The sequence below is a fragment of the Diplotaxodon limnothrissa genome, linkage group LG1 (assembly GCF_057381915.1).
Source record: "Diplotaxodon limnothrissa isolate DT_005_m linkage group LG1, D_limnothrissa_male_GT1.1, whole genome shotgun sequence".
Classification (NCBI taxonomy): Eukaryota; Metazoa; Chordata; class Actinopteri; order Cichliformes; family Cichlidae; genus Diplotaxodon; species Diplotaxodon limnothrissa.
Genome location: NC_140596.1, coordinates 30,103,240 through 30,126,204, shown reverse-complemented (window position 1 = coordinate 30,126,204; position 22,965 = coordinate 30,103,240). Strand labels below are relative to the sequence as shown.

General features: G+C 40.8%; 1 protein-coding gene across 1 annotated transcript in view; it reads right to left on the bottom strand.

Moving 5' to 3' along the window:
* Positions 1–14,434: 14,434 nt before the first annotated feature.
* The window catches only part of LOC146640004 (SMAD family member 3), a 32,004-nt gene continuing 23,473 nt past the window's right edge, over positions 14,435–22,965 (bottom strand). The window contains exons 2-8 of the mRNA XM_085349623.1: positions 22,340–22,533; positions 21,886–22,020; positions 20,563–20,688; positions 19,511–19,723; positions 19,174–19,311; positions 18,210–18,354; positions 14,435–17,130 (exon numbers count right to left, since the gene is read on the bottom strand). Of these exons, the coding sequence (XP_085205749.1) occupies positions 17,007–17,130; positions 18,210–18,354; positions 19,174–19,311; positions 19,511–19,723; positions 20,563–20,688; positions 21,886–22,020; positions 22,340–22,533 (1,075 nt within the window). The 3' untranslated portion in view covers positions 14,435–17,006. The remainder of the gene's footprint in view (positions 17,131–18,209; positions 18,355–19,173; positions 19,312–19,510; positions 19,724–20,562; positions 20,689–21,885; positions 22,021–22,339; positions 22,534–22,965) is intronic.

Here is a 22,965-nt window from a genome sequence, read left to right as displayed (position 1 = left end):
CCACCTCTATTGCTCAACCCTCCAACATAAAAGTCAGCTCCTGGGCTGTGACCCAATTAGTTCCTGCTCCTGTTTAAACTGATAAAAGCTACCATGGTGGGAATGCTGATCCCTACCATCTTTAACATCCCCGCGATGGTCTTCTTGGGAATACATCTAATTACTTCACATCTGTATTTATTTGATCCACGTGGAATTCTTCCTTCTGTCACCAGTGCTGAGCTGTGCCAGCTTGGGCTAACAGTGATTCATCTAAGTGACACTTCTGGCGCGGAGTCACATCAACCAAGCTCCAAAATCAATAGGGGGAAACACGGGGGTGACGGGGAGGAGGAACATTTTCCCTTCTTCCTCTTCTTCTTCTTCTTCTCAGCAAAACTGTCATACATAAAAATCAAGCATCGTAAATAAAGCAGTCTTGCGCTTGCAGGTTTGCTGAATCAGAATGGTAGCTGAAGGGGGAAAAAACCCCACACACTACACAACAAACAAACACAACTGCGACACATTTTGGGAACTTCGGTTCACAGCTCAAGACGTAGCAGATGTGCCGGTTTCACGTGCAGGAGCAGCCTCTGGTGACCTCTGTTGTACACAGACAGCAAGTGAACTGCAAACAGTTGGAGTCTGAGCAATGAAGCAGCTACTCTAAAGCACTCCGAAACAAAGCTGCATAATTAAGATATCCGAATGTTTAGAAAATACGAAGTGCTCCATATGGCTCCACAAAACATGTGTGCACATAATCCAAATTAACGATTAAAAATGGCCCGTTTTAAGTTAATTGATAATTGCTCTCATTAATAGGTTGAATGCAGTCTGAAGTCCACTAGCAGCCTCTAGAGTTTGCAGTGTTCTTTACACCGCATAAGATAAGGCCAACCCTGAGAGTTCCACATAAAGGAGCAAAATGAGCATGCATTTGTCTAACTTGTCGTTATATTAAATGTTAGCAGTGCCCATTGTGTGACAGTGTTTTATATGCGCCACAAAGAGGCCACAAAGCAGAAAGTGATATGTGACTCGATTGATGAGTTGCTTTCTCCTCCCCAGTGAGTCCTCAGGTATCAGGAAGCATCTCCTGCATGGGGCACCACAACTTTAACACACTGCTTTCCTCCAAAACAAATAAACACACTGAAGTCTCAGAAAATAAATATATAAATAGAATAAAAATCTATATCTTCTCAGTAAAGGCTTGAAGGTGAGGGCTGCTCCAGGCCAAGCATTAATATACTGTTAATTTAAAACAAATGTACATCGTAGTGTTGATATTTAAACACAACTTGGGGAAAAACCCCCACAAAAAAAACAAAAACAGGACTTTAACTTCTTAATTATTCTTGTTCACACTGCATTTCCCATGCACACCACCGCCTTAAGTGCAAATAAAGCCTCCCATCTGTTTGTAATTACAACTACATAATTTCAGTCGTTGTGGCTGATCATTTTGACTGCACATTCGATTAAAACTAGTGCAGCGATGGGCAGATAGTAGGAAATGTAGAGGACCGAGGCTCTGGGTGTAAAAGAGGGACCGAAAATCTACAGAACTGATCTTTGCACGCGCCAACAGGGTCAACAACATCAAATCCTTTATAGTCCACTTTCCATAAGCACCCTCAGAAATTACAGCATTGCAGTAAAAGCTTTTTCCACGAGCTTGTGTGACCCCGTTTGTTTGCCAAATCCACCACCCCCACCCCAAAAAATAGATTTGATGCAGGAAATTTTAAACCTCGCGTCTGTGCGCTCTCGTCATGTCTTATTTCCCTGTGGTGTCCGTGGAATAGGACAAGCAGGCTGCATAGCAGGCTTCTTCAATAAAAGGAGCTGGGAAACGCCATGTAACGCCACTTTTCTGCATCTCTAACGACATTATGAACCCTGGGGCAATGGTGAAAGCTAATGATGGGAGGATGATGGCAACGCAGTGTTGCCATAGAAGCCACTTTCCAGTGGCTTGCCAGATGTTAAACATCTAAATGTGCATTGATCAGTGACAGGATGGCCCATAGAGATTTCTTCATTTGCCCCAAAGAAAAGCGAGGTTCGAGTGCTACCGGTTTAACAGGAACCGAGCGAAGCATAAATGATACGAGTTCATTTAATTACATATGTAACATCTAGTCTCAATTAATTCTGTGAGCCTGCAACATGATTCCACTGGCAAGGGTTACATCAGACGAAGCAATTAACAGGAAATGCACTGCAGAACGGCACACCCAGGCACAAAAGGGAACAGAATTGTGTTTTTGTTACTTCAGAAGGCATTGAGTTGAAACTAGCCATACATTTCGACCAATTCTTCAACCTGAAATTTGGTTGTTTGCATATAGAGCTTGCTAATGTCCAAACACATGCAGATATAAACTTGTTTGAACCTCTAATAAGGTTTCAGAGGCCTCTTTTTCATTGCAGGTAGATTCCTGAGCATACAACTGTGCGGTTGGTGAAGAGATATTCCCGAGTTTTCCGAGGAGGTGAGCAGCATCTGATCAGTGCTCAGTCACACCCATGTCCCCCTAACATCTTCATTTGATTTGGTGGCAAAGAGGACTGTGTGCTTTTTAGGACACACAGTGACACGTCCTCCATCAAAACTCAGACAATAGTCATTCATAATGGCAGCTCCCCCGAAAGTAAGTCAATAGCATCGGGTTTATCTGCTCCCAGCTGACTCCGGACCAAAGAGCCCGACAACAGCAGCTCGGGTTACCATCAAACTAATTTTCCCAGCTACATACAAGATGACAACAAAGTGGCAGGGCATCGCCCAGTAGACACGAAACAAGCAATTAACCCAACTATCACCCTACAATCATGAACTGACTGTGGAGTTAGCTGGTTTCCGTACCCATTTTGGCAGCAGAGCCTTTTGGAAGGAAAGCAGGGAACATCTGGTGGAAGCAGACAGGGGCTGGTGCTACACGATGGGAGAACAAGTGCCTGAAAGCTTCATTATGTCCCAGCTGTTGGGCTTGCTGTTACCCTCAGCAAAGAAACAGCCTCGGCAGGATGATGTTCCTGGCAAGTATGCTGCAGATTATTTGAAGCGAAGACCCTTTTTATGTGGCATTTTTTAAGAGGAGAACAGGGAGGTAGCTACGGCTACTTTCACTTCCCAAGTCCTAATCCTCACTTAATGCCTTCAGACAAAATGCAGAAATGGAACAGTCCCAGTGCTTTGTTCAAAAACATTACACTGTAGGGGTGGCAGTGGCATCATACCCCACATAATAGTACTGACTGAAATACTCACCTATTTCCTAAAAACAGTAAATGCAACCCCATTACCTCATATTACTGTAAAAATTTCAAAAATATCTTTAAAAAAATACTATAAGCTCAATTTAAATTTCATGACACTAACCCATATCAAGTCCTTAAACCCTAATCATGGTGAGACACCTCACAACAGCTGGTTAGATTAACAGGCAACAGGTTTAATGACAGGTCAAACAATCAACATGTAACCGAAGTGCAGATTTTGGTTTTAATTAAAGGGATTGACAAAAATATCACATTGACTGTTTAGGATTTGTGTATTATGTAATTTAACATTCCTTCTTCTTCCACTTCCATCTCCTCGTTGGCTGTGGAAGTGGACCTGCTGCTGAATGCTCACCTGTTCCCACAACCTCATAATCTGGACCCTCACTGAATACTCACTACTCCAGTCATAACCCTGTGGACCCAAACCGCTCCTGGACATCTGCTTCTGTAAAATCAAGCAATCTGGACCAGTCGCTTCTCATCTTTGTGGACAATTCTCCACGACCCATGCATTCTCCCAGAGCTCTGTTAATGCCCTTTGTTAAGTTACCTTTGTGTGAAATACTTCTTTGTGGAAAAAATCAGGAGCGGTCTGCACTGGTTCTGGGTTTGGGGTCAAAGATCTGGCCACAGTCATGCCTCATATAGTACTGCGTTACCTTACACTGTAATCTAACGTTCAAATCAGACTTCAACAATGGTGATGGATCAGTTTGATAGTAATATAGGACTAAACAAACATAAATTGATTGTAACTGTAACCAGCTCACTTATTTTCCTTATATAATAGCTCAGCTGCCGTTTTTCTCATTTCCGCAGCTCTTAGAGCCCGTGCACAGACTCTGATTCGGTTCTCAAGTCTTCTGTTCCTGCTTCTCAGCAAAAGAAACTCCAAGACCAACATGAACAGTTCAATTTCACACAGCACACAAGTAGAAATGCAAACATGGCAGTGATTCAACATAGTAAATCTAAGGATGAAAAAGAACAGAAGATCCTCAAATAAAAGCTGAAGGTACTAAAATCCCATGCAGATTGTTTGACTTAAAATACTCTGTGGTGCTGTCATTGTTCAAAACACATCGATCTAACTGTAAAATAATATCCCTGCAAGGCTGAGATTGAATTTAAATAGCCCCCCCCCCCCAAAAAAAACAAAACAAAACAAACAAACAATGATTGCATTCTCTGTCTTTTCCTAAACACTCCACATTGTATGTTACTCGCTGAGGTCAAGGAAAGAGAATTCAGGACTGCAACTGCAGGAAAATACATTGTAGCCTTTGTAACTAAGAGAATACAAGTACAGTATTTGTTAGTCTGGCAAACTTAATTATCTCCTTTTCTTTCTTAAAGGATGACCCATTCATCAGGATCTTAAGGACATAAGAAAGGAAGCAATGAAGCACAATTTCTCAGCATTTAGAGAATTCAACCAGGACACAGCTGCTACTTTCACGTCATTTCAATTGGTAGGGAATCTTCTCAAGCAAAAAGACTGTCACAGGGAGGGGGTTTGTCAGTCTGAAGATTGTGAGGGCAAATTGTTTAGCAAATTAAGAATAATATGTCTCAACATGAAAGAGCTGAGAGTTAGAGGATTTCATTATATACGGTACATAACAGCATTAAAAGAATCAAAAGAAGAGAAATTTCAAGGCCAAAAAAACCACGACTAATGAATCGCTGTGACCCTTCAGGGAGCACTGCATTAAAATCAGATACAATTCTGTAGTGGGAGTTACTGTAATGCTGAAAAACGCATCCAAAATATAAGTTAAAAATCGACAATGCAAAACAAACAAACAAAAAAGCCCAGATATTAGTATGATCCATTTAGGATGGATGGCACAGGTCTGAACCATGTATGCAGATGATGTAACCTTGCTTAAATAAAGCCTCGCTTATTTAAGCAAGACAACCCACATTCTACTTTCATGTCAACAGCATACAAAAGAGCCCTCGTGGCCAAAGTCAAAGTCGTGGCTTAACCAAAATTGGATGTCTAATCACATAACTGGAAAAGTTAAAACTCACTTTTTTCATTTCTTCCACGATGTCTTTTGTCCTGTCCCCTCACCCCCAAGCAGTTCTGGCTGATGACTCCCCCTCCCTGAGCCTAGTCCTGCTGAAGGTTTCTTCCTTTCAAAAGAGAGTTTTTCCTTCCCACAGTCACCAATTGCTTGCTCATAGGTGTCCTCTGATTGCGTGGGACTTTCTCTGTATTATTGTATGGTCTTTATCTTAGTGTATAAAGCTCATTAAGGCCATTGTTGTTGTGATTTGGGGCTAAATAAATAATAAAAGAATTGACTTGATGTGAATCAACGTGAATCAACATTTAAGCACCATGTCTCAATACAGCCTATCTGTGAAACTGTGAACTTAATGTATTTTTGCCGTGCAATAAAAAGTATAGTTCTCAACTAATCTTGTATACTGGTTCTCAGAATCAGGCTTTACACGTTTACATGTTATTGCATTTAAACCACCTTTTCTTTCAGCCTCAGATGGTGTCTAATGATTAATTCCCAAGTATCCCAAATTTTTATTTGTTGCTCAAAACTTGAGGAACTATTCCTCATGTATTAAGTTAGGACCAAAGTGAGGCCAGGCACGCGCCATTGAGGCCAGCTGTTCCAAGTTCAAAGGCTGCAGTGTAAACTTAGATGCAGTGTCTACCCCCTCCACATTTCTGACTTTTGTTATTTCAGCTTCTTTGCAGCGCACACTGGCAGCAGCAGAAACTCACTCTCTCAGGTTGGACAGCTTGTTCAAGTCGAATGCTATTAGTTCTGGGTCAGAGCCCGGGCTTTCTCTACACCCCAACAACACCTTTTCACCAGGCAGGGATTCCAGCCACCATTAATCAGAGCGGTGACAGCCCATGGATGTCAGTAAATATGTTTCCCTCACCGCCTCCTTTTCCGCCACTTTTCTTCCCCACTCTCTCCCCTGCGCTTTTCCGCTGTGTAACATTGACTTTTTATTAATTATAACAAAGGGTTTAACAAAGAAACTTCCCCGCACGAGACAGAAAAACAGATATTTGTGCTCTTAAGTGCAAAGTTTGGCTTCGGGAGACAAACTGAAGCATATTGGCAGAAAAAGCAAGTAGTGCCAAGGAGCAGAAAATTGCTTCGAGGCACAAAATTAAACTTTTTTCGCTCGTTTCCTTCTACACCAAACATTCTCTCACAGCTAGCTTGCATCTGAACATTTTATATGCATGTTTTTTTCTTCACTGAACATAAGTGTTGGCCAGGTGCTTTTGAATGAACCGTCTACTCAGTTGAGGGAGTGTGACAGTTTCCTCTCCTGCATAGGGTGGCACAGCTGACGGGGGAGCGGGGGATGAGTGCTGGCTAGCTTTGCACGCAGGGTGACGAGCAGGCAGAGGGCCAACAGCAGCCAGTTGGAGAAATGGGTGCCCATCTCTGCTGGCATGCAGTTCTGGGTACCTGCTGCTGTCCAGAGACAGCTGTAGCGTAGCCACCCATGGAAGTGCAATCAGGTTGGAGGCGTCTGAGCGCTGATAATAGCACGGTCTGCGCTTTTCTTTACAGAGAGAGGCAGACAATGAACGTGTGGAAAGAAGTCGGGCAGGAGCCAGAGATGGGAGAGAGTGAGTACATGACAGTGAAGGGGATGAAAGTAGGGCTGCACGATTTTGCATAAAATGAGAATCACGATTTTTTGGCTTAGAATTGAGATCACGATTCTCTCACGATTCTCTTTTCCAGTATAAATATTTATTGCACTTATTAACTCCACATCAACTTCGTAACAGTTGAGACTGAACATAAAAACAATAAATAAACATAAAAACAACAAATGTCTCACGTTTTGTTGTTGCCGCAAAATGTTGTACTGCTTGAAATTCCGTCTCCACCGTTGCTCGACACTGCGTGTATAGAGCAGGTAGTGCAACAATAGAAAAATAGTTGCGGGACGGCACTGTGTAGCGTTTGTCTAGGGTGTTGATCATTTTCCTAAATCCCTCGTTTTGCACAGTGTTGATGGGAGTCATATCTTTGGTCAGGTGTTAAGTGATAGCCTCCGTAATTTCTTTGTGCCTGCGGGAGTTCGACGGGTATAGGGAAGCGCTGTATAAGGTTATTGACGTTTGGGTGGTTGACCGGGACGGATTTTCTCCTGTCACTTTCTCGTCATCCCTGACGTGCTCTCCGTTGTTTTTTCCCTGCTAATTTTAGCATCACACGGCACAGCTTCTGTATCACGTGGTATAAGGCTCCGCCCTTGTCATTTGTTGAGCAGGAAGAGTGAGCGCTTGTTTTCATGCAGATTACGTCCCGGATCAAAATGCGGTACAATCGTCGTCATCGTCTTTTTTTTTTTTTTTTTTTTTTTTTAAATCGTTGTCATTTGGAAATGAGATCGCACATAAGTATGAATCGAGATCGCGATTTTCTAACGATTAATCGTGCAGCCCTAGATGAAAGATTAAAAAATAATAATACAGGGTTCATACGCCTTTTTCAGGGTCAAATTCAAGCACTTTTAGGCACTTTCAAGGTCCCCTTTCAAGCTTTTCCAGCACATGCCCCCCCCCCCAAAAAAGAATGCATGTTTCAATTCGCATCACCTCAGTAAGACCATGTGAAAATTAAAACAAATCATCCTAGGTGAACTTAAACACCTTTGTTCGCCTTTTGTTAAGAAATAGAAAAACGAACTACCCCCCCAAAAAAGAAATAAATAAGTCTTCTCCTCAGAAATTGATGCTTTTTTCCTGTGTGACAAAAAATAGGAGACAGATGTTTGTTTGTTTTTTAAGTTAATTCCCAATAAAACTGTTTTATTGCTAACTACATTGCTGTCTGTATTATTGTTGAAGTAAATCACCTTTAAAGTGTTTGTGCTAATAACATCATGTACAGTCAGACAGGCATGGAGAACAGCACTGACTGGGAGGCTTTGAATAGATCACATAGTTCAATTCAACATATAAGACTTTAAGAATGCACAAGCATCTACTTAAAATCTATTGAATTCATCATCTGTGATATTATTATGTACAATTCCAATGTATTTTGTTCATCTCCCTTAAATAAACAGGCAGCCTTAAAGTATGAAATATTCATATACAAATACACATATAAATGTGTGTACCGTTTGAGCGGCTGATAGTGCCCCACAGGCCTCAGTGTGAGCTTGAAGACATTTATGAGTTTTAAGTAGTTTAATGTGCAGATGCTGAAGATAAACACATTTTGAATGAAAGCCGGGGAACTTTGGTAGCACAGAAACAAGTGGCTATCCTTTGTGACCATATGGATCACTCATATTACCATTATTTCAAATACTCCAAAAAGCTGGGGTCCAGGGTATAATTGGCCGTTTTTGACTACTTTTGATTTGGCCTCTATATTTCACCTTTAAAAACTGTTTATCTTGCCAATCTGTTATTTTCTCATTTTGACATACTGTATCAGCACAATTTATCTAAATTCAGACAAAATTTAAAATACGAGTAGAAAGTGATATTTTTGACTGTAAAAACCACAGGCATGTTTAACGAATCATTTTCATAACTTGAAATGCAAATAGAAATTGTACATTTTTAAAAATATGCACAAGCTTTGCAAACAACAAAGTTATATGGTACTATTTACCTAAAAATGCTCAGACGTTTTTTACATAACCATTTAAAACTATTTACAGAACAATCAGGTGTTCTGCATCAAATAAGAAGGCACACAAATTATTGATGCAACTCCAAAAAATAGTTTGTGTCCACTCTAACACAGATGAGAACAGCACAGGGATAAACCTGCAGGTCTGACAGCAGGTGTGTCACTCAGCGTTTACACTGCAATCTGCCTTTGGTGGCTTTTTTGCAGCAACTGTCACATTCACTAGTAGAACTGACACACAAAACAAAACAAAACAATGACTACACTACACACTAACTACACAAGACAACACACTAACTTGAGACTCCAAACACGGTAAACCTCACAAATTTCTCATATATCAAAACCGCCTCTCTCTCTCTCTCTCGCCGGTCACTCCTAAAACGTCCCTCTCTTCCCAAACAACCAAATGCCACATGTTGCCATATCATTTTTTTGATTGGTCGACATGGTACATTTTTCCACCAATAGGGAAGGAGTGTTTTTTTCTTTTTTCACCAATGACTGTTGTCACTACCCGATCCGTACCGGAAACCCGATCGGTACCCCGCATGCGCAAATCTTACGTCACTTCCTCTCTTTGTGACATTCAATATATTTGAATGATGCGGTTAGCGCCCAGTTAGCTCCTAGCATTTCTCAACAGCTCTGCCTCCTTTTCGACTGCCCGGGACATTTAAACAATGGATAATCCGTATACAAAGAAATTCATGCTTTTCTCCTCAACAGAGAGCGTCCCCAGATTGAGCAACAGCGCCGTAAAATAAGAAGAATGGCGCCTAATTACAGAGTTAATAATGCAGACTTTGTAATATCTCAGGTGTAGATTCATCAGCCAGATGAAGTGTTTACTGACAATTGACAGTGATAGCGCACATCATCATCACTATTCCAACAATCCTCTCCTCACAGACAAGCATAAACACACTCGACTATCGCTAAATCAAATTTAACACACGTTTGTACTGACGCTAATTCAGTTTATAATAGGGTTTATTCGCTCGGTCAGCAGGTGGCGGTATCCTCGTACACTGGGGAGTACACTGCCATTAAACGAACAGAAGAAGAAGAAAACATCTGCACATGCGCAGTACGGATCGGGTAGACCCGATTTGTAGAGATGGGTCTTTTTTTTTTCTTAAACTTTATTTATCACATTATAGACATACAGTCAGGTAAAACAGGGATCACATAAAAGATAACATTGTGGTAGTACAATGAGGAACAGAAAGAGTGACAAAGACAGTGAGACAAAAGTGAGTACAAAAAATAAAATAAATTAAGGGGAACATAAATAAACAAAAGTTTGCAAGAGCCAAAATCAAGTTAGCAGTTTCAATCGGTTACAGATGTTAACAGTCTTGAGAGCCTTCGTGTTTTTTGATGAGGAGATTGTCCTTATATATTGTGCAAGTTGCATTTTTAATACAAGAAGTTCAGGCTTTCTGCCGAGGACTTTGCTTTTGTGTATATGAAATTTTGCCAAAAATAAAACCAAATTTATAAAAAAGAAAGCATCATTGTCCTTGTCTTTAAAATTATAATAGCCAAAGATAACATCCTTATAGTACAGTTGAAGATTAGGGAGAACAAAGTCAGTAATAAACTTGTGGAAATCCTTCCAGAATTTACACGTAAATTTACATGACCAAAACAGATGAGAAACTGTTTCAGGTTGCTCTTGACAGAAAGTACAATTTACATTTATTTCAGCCATAAATTTGGACAAATATTGTTTGGTAGGGTAAAACTTATGAATCAACTTAAAAGAAATCTCTTTAATTTTGTTTGTCAAGAAAAACCTTTGTGGTAAAGTCCAAACTTTTTTCCATTCAATATCTGTTACAAAATTGGCCCAATAAAATATGGCTGATGGAACAGAGACCATTGCATCCTGAAAGAGAGATCTTATTTTGGTATTTATAGACTTATGAGAGGAAAAGCAAACATTGCCAAGAGAAGAATGTAACACATCCGGGGGAGTGACCTGTAGTGGAGCAAGCTCCACAGTGGCTGCAGCCAGGTGCTCTTGGATTTGTACGGTCAGACTTTACACATGCGCAGTAAGGATCGGGGAGTCCTGATCCGTAACTATCTTTTTATTTTTGTCTACATTGTACTGAAATGCTTCATTATTGCAAACATTTTAAGATATACTTGTTATTCTTAACATCTTAACAGATACTCTGACCTGTAACTATCGTAAAACACTACGACCGGAAGTAGAAACCTTTCGCGCATGCGGGGTACCGATCGGGTTTCCGGTACGGATCGGGTAGTGACAACTGTTGTTTTTCACTCAAGCGTGTTTGCTAGCGCTCTCCTTAGAAAATGCCGTTTTAACAGTTTCTTCCCGGAGTAAACACCACTGTTTTATTAAAAACAAAAATCACTGGTTTTAGGTGGCCTATCAACACAATTTAAACACTGGTGTATAGTTTGAAGTCCGCACGTTTCACCCAAGTTGAAATGGAGACTCTGGGTCCGTTGACCCCAGAGGGTTAATCAGAAAGCCTTAAGTTAGCTAGTTATGTATCAGGCTAATGTTTAAAGCTTTCACTTGAGCAAAGTAACTGATATCACTGCTAAGTAATGTTAGCTAAGTTCACAGCATATTCCATAATAGCGCTGCCATACTGCATCACACTCAGTGCATTTCAGTCATTTCTCCAGCGAGTTTGATAGCTAGCAAAATAATCATAATTTTTTAAAAATAGCATGTGTAACGTACACGTACTGGAAAATTATTTACTTTTAAATCTGCGGTCCCTGTTAGAGCCACCACTCATCTGTTCCCATCTTTGCGCCCTAAATCACTGGGACACCTCATTTCTGCTGTGCTGGGCGATGTACCGAGCCCTTTCTCTCTGCTGAACGTATTCATCTTCATTTAATCATTGTTAGCTGTAAGCAGGCAGCCCCAAACGATCCATTTCCCTAACAACATCTGAATGAAATTACCTCAGTGTGGCACTAATCTACACCTGAATATGTTGTGTGTGCTGTCTCACAGCATAAGTCTTAATTTTATCACATGCAAAGTAAGTGCCCTTTGTTTTCCCGCCTGATAAAGTCACGTGGTTTGCCGTGCCCCGCGAGCAGACTGCGTCCAGCTGTTTTAAGTTCAAAGGTTTAATAGTTAAGTGCAAAATCTCCTGATCAGTTTTATATAAATCGAGACAAAAATATTCTTTCTACATTGCGTGTGAAAGATGGAAAATAAAGGCGAAAAGATTGAAATAAATCAATAGAACAATGTATCTGGCCTGCTATTATTCTGTGCGAGCAATAGGTGGCAGTGTTGAGCTAAAACTGTTTATTATTACCGACCCGAGAGTACGTCTTAAAATATTCCAGTCTGTGACCGCTTATTATATCTGTTAGGGTACTCATTTCATTGCGGGTGCACTTCTTCTGTGTGTGTGATGAAATCATATAAACTCATTTTGGCCCGCTCTTCTTTGCAGCGTCGCTCATTCAGGTTTGTGGGCACAGCTCTCTTAACGTCCCACCACAACCTTGGTGGCTACAGGTAACATTTCTTTGTGGTTTGTTCAGATGCTCTTTTGTAAACTGAAACCGTGCTACCACGAGACTCAAAGAAGCAGTAGTTTTAATTCCATTAACTTTAACCTTTTAACACAGCCCTGTAGAGTCTGAGATGCAGCTCTTGGGTATTGTAGTTTCGCTGAACATGGTCTGACCTTGGGGTGAATTTGTTTGGATATTCACTCTTCACTCCTGGGATAACTGTGGTAACACATCTGAATGTTTACACCAGCAGACTGACAGATCTTCAGGGTTTTTATTTTTATTGAGGTGCTTGGTTAGCAAGCCCTGTGAAGACTTTATTTTTTTACACATTAAAAAAATGTAAATTTCCCTGTCAGGTGCTCTACCAGTGGCCTGGGAGCTTGAGGGTCCTGCGCAGTATCTTTGCTATTCCTAGGACTGCGCTCCTCTGGACAGAGATCTCGGATGTTGTTCCTGGGATCTGCTGGAGCCACTCGCCCAGCTTGGTAGTCACATTTTCACCTTCCCGGCCATACTCTGCACAGATGTTCAAGTATACTTGGTCATGATGTTCATTCTATGTCCTGTCTGCTAGCATCTTACACCCTGCTGTTACGTGCTGGATTGTCTCAGGGGCATCTTTACACAGCCTGCACCTGAGGTCTTGCCTGGTGTGGAAAACCCCAGCCTCCATGGATCTTGTGTTGATGGCTTGCTCCTATAACACACTACCACAACTCTGTGTTAGCTGGTTCCACACAAGGACCCAGTACATTCAAATCTTTTAATGCTGCCGACTGTTTTTGGCATTTTGCTACAAGCATTCGCACCACTGTCCATGTACATGTCACAAACTGCTCTATTTATATCTATATTATATGCCCATGTCTTACTATATTTGCAATACTGCCTCTATTGTACATACCTTTGATTTTTATATCGTCTCTTGAATGTCCTTTCAATGTCTTTCCATTCAACTGTATGTTCTGTACAATCAGCAAATTTACTATTAAAAACAAACAAAAAAGCTTTCTAAGTTACGCTCACACATATTCATTTCTTTTTAAATGACTTGTTCCAGAATCAGATCATGACGAAAAGTGATTATCAGTGCTCAGACACAAGCAGCACTCTCTAGTTTCTATATTAATCCATTCAAGTTTTTCATGTGGTTTGACCTGAAACTAGTTTATAATTATCTGCCTTCAGGTATAGTTCAGATAAATGTGAAACAGGATGTTTAACAGAGGGCTTAATTGTCTGCACAAATTCATTTTGTATCACATACTTTGCTCTCCTGCTCAGGTAGAAGGTTATGGTGGAGACAGACATCCACTCAGCTCTTTGTCTGTCTCCTCTTATACAATCGCGAAGAAACAATTAATAATGAAGCCTCACTGCTGCGCTGACTGCCTTTCAAATGCATGCACATACAGCAGACTTTTGTGAGCCAGCTTTGGTCCTTCCACACAAACTATTCGTCACCACAGCAGCAAGGTCTCTGCAGCGACAAGCAGCTTGTTCCGGCCCTTTTCCCCTTGAGGGCATCAACAACAAAGCCTGCCTTCATGTTCAAAGCCGCGCCGCGCCTCTGTGACGGCACAAATGTTTATGGTTTGAATTAGCTCGTAACGTAGCAGTAAGTAAAGAAACAAGAGAGGGCTGCTGTGGGCCTGTAATTACCGTCTCTGTCTGCTTCTGAAGACAGTATGAAATTATCCACCGCAGACAAGGAATTCCCCACACTGAAGGAAATGTTAATAAAGGGCTTTAAGTACATTTCATGCGAGCAAATCTCGTTTAACTACAAAACTCAGCTAACTGTGATTCATAATGTTGATTTGTTCCGATGTTTGAATAATTATGCACAGTCAAGAAATAAAGATGCAGTTTGTCATGTAAGATTAGTTCCACCCAGCCTCAGTTTCTTTCGTACTTAGCACATAGGCTCACGTATCACCACAAGATATATATTTTATTTTCGAAACAACAATAATACACAGAAATATAAAGCATCACATCAACTCTTCATAAGCAGAGAAAAATAAAAGGGTTTTGTACAAGACATCTAAAAAGACCAATTCAGAGCACAGAAGCAGAAATCACAACTAATAATAGCGATTACAGGGTGAGATTTAAACAAAGGGGATAAAAAAAACAAACAAAACTAAACTAAACACAAGCAGAATGTATAAAAATGACAAATTTGCTTTAAAAATAATCCCTACCGGGTAAATACAATGACTATGAGCCCATCAGAATCAGGACTACTGCATTCGAGGACACTAGAAGCTCTACAAAGAGCTGGCTCGTCTCAGATTGGTAGATGCTACTGTTTCTGAAACCATCCCACTAAAGTTTGCAGGTTTAAAAGTCATCATCATTCCAAAGAGATCAAAATCTACCAGCGTTGATGGTAAACTCTCGGGCCTTTGTTGTTTACTCTTCAGTCCCTAAAATGTTAAAGACTAGCACCACTGGGCTGCTGTTAACATCAAGAGCCTGGACAATGTAAATAAGCACAGTACAAAGATTTAAAATATTTTTCATGCTCACCCACTGAGTCTTTGTCTAGTGTTAGAGAACAAGAAGGAAATGGTTCCACTTCCATCACAGTGGGTGGCTGAAAGGAAACGGGACTAAAGCTTTGACTGTCTTTCTATTTCTGCCATCGCTTGTCCCAACATTTGTTTTTCTTCAGTTTTTGATCTTTTTTTCTTCTTCTGTTTCCAAAACGATCAACATTATAAAGGCTAATGGCCACATTATTAAAACACACGTATATACTATATGTACAGGCCTAAAAAGAAAAGACAAAAAAAAAGAAAAAGGGAATTTTGAGAAGCTATTGGTATTTACATGCCTCTTATTTATCTCAACAAGTCCCTTTGTTAAAAGCTGTGCTTTGTACTTAAACTGTCTTATCCTCACAGATTATTAAGAAAATATATATATATATTTAAAGGGCTACTACCCCCCCCCCAGACCTGCCAGCAGTTATTTTCCACTGTATCATGTTACAAACCTAATTGATAGCAAAATAGACTAAAAAGTCTCAAAGGTCATACATCTCCTCTTTTCATTGGTTTCTGTATATTATTCTGGTTTTTTTTTTGTTCTTTTACAGTCCTGAGTGCACAAAGTCAGCATGGCTAATTTTAAGACCAATATTATGTATGGCTGAGAATATCAGCGAAAGCAAAGGCATCCCTTTGCTCCCCTTGCACTTCAAAGCGTTCTGCAGATACATAAACAAGTCTGTTCAATCTGCAGTTCAAAGGGGACCTTTTATATTTTTGTTATACACACGTACCTTTACAGTGCTGCATGCTGTTATTAAACATGGCCATTACTTCAGATCCTGTAATAGCACACAATAGGTAATCTCAAGCAGAAAGCTCTTAAGCGCCTCCTATTCAAACCTTCAGTTTGCAAAGGTCAGCCAATCAGAAGAAAGGTGACCTCGAGAGTAGAGGAGGTAACAGTCTGCTCCTGACAAAGCATAACCAGAGCTGCTGGATGCAGGATCAGAGTGACAAAAATGAGGATTATTTTGACCACTGAGCTCAACAATAAAAACCTGGAAGCAGAAATAAGCATAACCGGTCCCCTTTAACAATGCAGAAATGTACAGTATGTGAGATGTTTTCAAGTCTGCATGTGTGACACACTACAATATAAATTGGCAAAGCTTCCAGAAATGAGTGCAGAATACATTTCATTGATAAAGCACCACCTCAGCTGCTGCAACAACACTTTACCGGAGAATCAACATTTTATAAAAGTGCACCACCCTGAATGATCCCACATGTGAGATATGTAACTGTGATTCAGGTAGTAGTTCAAATCAGCACTTGATTAAGAACCACCTGAATGGCAGCAAGTTTGACTGAAGCTTTGCTTTCCTTTGTTTCCGTTTGAAGTTTGACTGTGAAGCTAAAACATCCTGTTATTCACCCAGACAGAAATATATTCCCATTCCTTCACGCTGTATTTTTTATAAATGTTGGTTGACTATTCCCACTATACAATTCTTTTTCAAGCCATCTGACTGGGTCACATTTTCATAAAGTATTAAATGCCCAAAAACAGAAACAAAATCATGTAAAATGCATTTAACATGCACATACACATGCATTACAAATTCAAAAGTAATGGTTAAAAATTAAATCTTTTTTTAAAATGTTTTTTTGGATCAGCCGTTTTCTTTAACATCTGTACAAAACAGGTAAAAACTATGAGACTAATGTTTAAACAAACACGACCAGACAGGAAGAAGCTCGTGTAGCAATAACTTCAGTCCTTTAGGTAACAAAGGATAATTACAGACGTCAAATTTAGAGATCCTTCTAACATTTAACTGTTTTAATGCACTCGGCCCCTTTCAAAACAGACAAGTAAATAAAAAGTGCTACTGACAGCTGGTGGGGAGGAAGAACAAAGTAACAGTGGCTGAATGAGGGGGTTCGTCATCTTTCAGTACTTGTGTAGCCGTTCTCGTCCGTGTGCAGTTTGTGTGTTTCTAGTCATTGACAGGAAATGAGCAGGTGAATGGTCTCCCTAAGAGACGCTGGAGCAGCGGAGACTCGGGGAGCCCATTTGTGTGAGCACCTTGTCCAGCCACTGCAGGGGCCCGTTCAAGTGCAGCTCGATCCAGCAGGGGGTGCTGGTCACTGTCTGTCGCCTGGGAGAGACCAAAGAGGCACAAAGGGATGTGAGGTAAACAGACACAGCTGTTAAAGAGTGTGGGCAAACTTACAAAGTCACATTGCTCTGCTTTCATTACAGTGTTGATGTAAGACAGACAACTTTCACAGCTTCTTTGAGTTACACTTTAACACACTGTGTCACTAAAGATAGAATGCAAAAATTCTACTGACTGAAAAACCAACAACGGCAACTATTGATTTTGACCTCTTAAGATATGTATTTGTAGTTCTAATCAATGACACATACTTCTTGAATTTGTACAGTTCAAATAAAGAAATCATTTGGAAGACTTGCAGCAACTGCAAAAAAAAACCTAAAACTACAAAATGATGCAGTTTCTTAAGCTTTTTCTTTAGTTTTTTTTTCTCACTAAAGACAAAAAAGGGGCCATAACATTTTTTCCTTTACTGCTTTTCTCACAGCAGAGAGAAGTGAACAGACACAAGGGACTAAAGAGTTAAACAGACACAGCCAACAATGGAAACAGGCAGTGAGAGTGAGGTGAAGGTGGAGGTAGAGAAGGAGGGCCTGGCTACTCCAGTAACCTGAATCCTGTGTTTAAGTGTCTCCACATGTGAGCATTTGGTCTGGACAGGACTGCTTAGCAGTCACTCCCAGCTCAAAGGTTTCTCCCTTGTGGAAACCGCCTGAGCACGGCCAACTTTCAGCCAATCATCTGCTTGCCTTTAATTCCATCTCTTCCTTTCTTACTATCAGTGAGTCAGACTGTGTGGAAAAAGGGGAGGGAATGGAAGAGGGAAAGTCTGACATCTCTTTTTGACACACCACATGTGTGTTTGCTTAAAAATAGTCTGGTTTGCCAACTGGGGCCCGTTTCTATAGACGAGAGCTCTGTGACATCATTGACCGGATTCACCAGTGTGTGCACATGCCAGCGAGCGGGGGCGGGTGGATTGTGGGATGTAATTCACAGTCTGTTTGTGTCTATTGTCTTCGTTTACATGCAGACCTCGTATGGATTTTACACTGCTACACTGTTGCAGAAACAGGAGACGAGAAAGTGGCTAGCATTAACTCAGAGCTGCAGCTTACCTGTACTCGGCTCCCCAGCCCTTCACAAAGCTCATGCGGATGGTGCACATCCTGGTGAGCTGGTACACAGCCTCGAAGCCCTGGTTTACTGACTGTGCGAGCAGTGCAGCAAACTCCTGGTTGTTGAAGATCTTTAGGTTACATCCTGATGAGAACAACAAACAATAGATCAATTAGAGGTGCTAGAAAAAAAAAATCAAGATGAAGCTGATCTCTAGCTTCTACAAAACAAACAATTTAAATTTATCTTACATGAGAGTAGTCAAACTAACATTATTAATCTGATGGCTTTCCACACAGACTTGTGTTAAAAGTGGAGAAATATCTTTCGTGGTCCTACCGAATCAGATTGCAGTGACTTGGATGAAAACAGCCAAATTAAAGGAATGTGTACTTGAATGCGTCACTGACTCAACTAAATGCTGCAATGATTGTATAAACATCTTGTTTCAGACAACAAACTGTTAACATTTACAGATGTGCTTGGGGAAAGCTTTTAACAATCCAAACCGATTATGTGGTAAAAATAAAGAGACCAGTGAGGAAAGGAAAAACACCTTATTTTTAACCCGACCACAGTTTAGCCAAAGGAGACATTGACAGGCTGGCTGGTGATGAGGTACGCGATGTGTTGTAGCCTCATTTGATGATTGAGCCTCAGGGAATCATTTCTGAATCATCAATCAATTTGTTTTTGTGTATATTGGCCTCTGCCTCTCTTTGGAAAACTGAATGGAATCATATAGCACTTCAATCCCAAATTACTTTACATTCAACCATTTACACACACACACACACACACACACACACACACACACACGTTTTGGGGATCGAACTGCCAATTCTGTGAAAAGTAAACTTTGGTCTTTCTCTATTGCACTGTCTTCCGTCCTACTCATTTGTCTTACTCCCTTTCCCTGTCCTGTATGTCTCTCGATGCTCCCAGTGTTAGCTGGACACATACCTGGAGGGATCTTGCAGACTGTAGCAGGATGCCAACCATAACGTTGATTACAGTTGGGGCTCTGGACAAAGATTGCACTGTCACTGAGACATTCTGCAAACACTTCTCCACCAATGTAATACAGTCTTACGCCACGACCTTGAGGTAAAGAGTGAGAGGCAGAGAGCCGAAACAAGTCAGCAACAACAATAATTAAAAGTACAATGTTGAATAACAGGTCTAAAGCAATACGTAATCATGTTTGTTAATAAGCCAATAGTCTTTCAAGAAATCAAGTGAATAAAAGTGTTCTGAGAAGGCAAAGGAGATATTATCCAAATTGAGTCATAAGGCCTACCAATGTGTCTGCGTGTCAGCTCCACAGCTGCGTTGCGGTTGACATTGGACAGAAGACCCAGGCAGAATCTCTCTGAGTTGGACGGGTCCGTAAAGCCGTCCACTGTCAGCGAGGGCTGCGAGGCGTGGAAGGTCTCCCCGACTCGCTGATTCAGCTCATAGTAAGAAATAGAGCACCAGAAGGCCGGCTCACAATACGTCACTGGCTGGAGGTCTGAGACAGAGGAGGACCCCAAAAAGGAAAGAACTGAGTTCAATACTGTTGCTAATACAGTGCAGAACAATTAAACTAATGCAATGTTTGAATGTATTCTCAAAGTCAAAGTAGTAGAATAGTAAGACAGAAATCACAGAATTAATAGACAGAAAATTATTCAGATGGTAAAGAAAACATACATTAAGAGCAGTGATAACAAAGAAGAGGCAAATATATGGAGAAAAGGGCTGAGAGGCTGCAGACAGAGGAAAAAAAAAAAGAGAAAACCAACAAAAACACGGAGAGAGCCTGCGTCACAAAATGTCAAACCCATACACTGTTTCCCAGAAGCTTTAACCAGACAAAATGTGGAAACTCAACCCTCACTTGAAGGATTCTGCAGCCCAGTTGGACTTGTCCATGGTACTCTTCAGTAAATTCAACTGTTTCTGGTAATTTGCTCCTTTTTGTCCCCCTCTACCAGCTGAGAAACATTCTGTCCTTTGCTTTGAAGTCCAAAACACAACCGGACAGCACTGCCAAATGAAACTGTTGTTGCTTTATTATTTCACCAACTGCGTTCCAGCCAAGCCTCCTGGCGCTTTTCCGTCTTGATAGAATAAACCTAGGATATTGTTATTGATGTTAGTGTGGGCTGCGTGGTGTCTTGACCTGTTCAAAAGTTCACATGGTGAACGGGGAACACAAAGGCTTCTTTCATCATCTGGTTTCCTCTTACAGAAATGAGTTAAACCAAACAGAGAATTCCCACTGGGGAGATACGCTGCTGAAACATTTGTTTGCAAATCAAGGCAGACAAACAGAAAAGTACACAAACAGACACACGCATTTCTTACCCAAGTTATTGTGTGTGGGTGAAACTGGGTTAGGTGACAGATTTGGGGAGCTTGTGTCCATGCTATGAGTCATCTGGTGATCACTGGTTTCTCCATCCTCACTGAGGTAGCCTGGTGGAGGTGTTTCTGAGACAAGCAAAGACACAAACACTCACTCATACTGAAATGTTGGTGGCCCCTGATCACTAACCAAGCATTGTAGCTGCACTGAGGGAAAAATAACAGATAGAGATGAGGAATGAGAGTAGCCCAAAAGTACTTGTATTTAATAATTTGATTAAATCCAGTATGTGTTACTACTATTATTACAGTTGGCCTGCTGTGCTTTAATTATTCTGAAGTACAACATAATTAACGACGCAAAGAGTGACCGTACAATCACCTACACAGAACTTCCTAAATAGTGAGAAGGTTCTAGTCGGTGAGTGAATGAGTGAAAGTGTTTAAAATTTAATAATCGTTAACCTGTTGAAAAACAGCTTATGTAAGTAAATCCCTTCCTAAATTCATAGTCAAAAGGCCATTTTCTCAATTCTCTCACAATACATCAGAACTCGACTTTTGAACAGAAAAGCCAAAAGAAAAGTAAATCAAAAGGATCAATAACACTTCAACAGCTACCGGTTGACAATAAACATACAGCCACATTATAAATGTGGCTGTATGTTTATTTATAATGTTAAAAGCTTAATCTTGAAACAGAAACACCAAACTTATTGTACATTGTGGCCCACATGAAGCACGCTTTGACCTTATGTGGGCCAGTCATGCAGCTGCCCGATCTCTCCATATAAAGAGAAGGGGAGGCCCTAAACAGTATGAAAAAGTGTAAAAAGTATGAAAATGCAGTTAGGAAGTCCAATGTTTGTGCCCTTCTTCACATATTCCAAGCTTTCCATAGGACCAGATTGGAGTCTTTGTCAGGCCAATTCTGACCCCACGTCCTATGTTTGATGGTCCTGTCCTGGGACGATGTTGTAAAAGCTTTTCATCCAACTCAAGATTCAAAAGGAAAATTATAGTAAAACTAGTTTAATTACACACACACACACACACACACACACACACACACCTTTGCAATCACAAACTAGGTAGGTCTCTTCCAAGAGCTGTACTTCCGCCTTTTTTGTGACAAACAACCCACAAGCGTGCACCATCATCCTCATATTTTAAGTACTTTACTACTACTCCTTCTCTGTTACAGTCAGTTTTCACCAAACTCTTCAGTACAGCATAAACAGCCCACCTTACAAACTAGTTCTCACAAAGCATAAACCATAAGGAGGTACTTTGTGTGAGTCATGCTAGGAGGCACGCTGGTACCTGGTATATAGTTGCTCTGGGGCTCGATGCCAGCAGGGAAGTTGGTGTTTTCAGGGATTGAATGGCTGTAGTCATCCAGAGGTGGGAACTCAGTGGGGATTTCTGTGTGTCTGGGGACCAGCACTGGTGGGAGTACTGCATAACAAACACACAGAAAGTATTTTTCTCAGAATATAGTAATAAAGCAATGACTGATTTCATGTATGGATAAAGTAAATATTTATTGGAACAGAAATTAATAAACCGTTGATCAGCTGATAAGAGGAAAGGTGTTTCACAAACCCTGTGGATACAAATAAACCTATAAAAACATCCAGTGGGAGAAAAACAAAAAAACAAAACCTATTCCACTAACCAAGACCCATTAGAACACACTGGAAATGTACGTAACTATTTTCTTCAAACAACACAACAGTGAACAAAGAAAGAACTCTGTTTGTCCGAGCTGTCATACCTGGTGTCTCTACTCTCTGATAGTGGTATGGGTTGACACACACTTCATCCTTCTTCGTGTGGAAGGCGTACTCGCACAGCTCCACCGCCCGCAGCTCGTGGTGGGACTGCAGGTCGGGCCAGCGCCACAGACGGCAGTAGATGACGTGGGGCAGACCTTTTCTGTGGGAAACTTGAAGACGGCCATCCAAAGATCTGTAAATACACGAAGAGGAAGAAGCATAAGTTTGAGACATTTGGTTTGACTTTCCAGTTATCCACCGCTTTTTTTTTTTCTTTTTGTGTAGGCTTATATTGTTTTCTGCTGCGTGTCAGAGTGTGTGTTGTGACTAAAATGAGAGGGAAGTGTGCCTGGGCACGACCTTATACTTGCCAGCAGAAAAATATCTGAAACCTCCAACTGAAAACAGAAAATAGAATAGTTACTAAAAAGAAGAACTGCTGAATTTGTTTCTTGATAGCATCTGGCTCTGATGTCATTTTTCTGAAAGGGCTATGTTGGTACTACCACTCTGAGGCTGGTTACGGTTTGATCCACCTGTCCCTTCCCCTGCTGTGACCTTTTGTTTATAAAAACAAATTCATGAACCTAAAATTAAATATTCTCATCCATTGTTGTCATCAAGT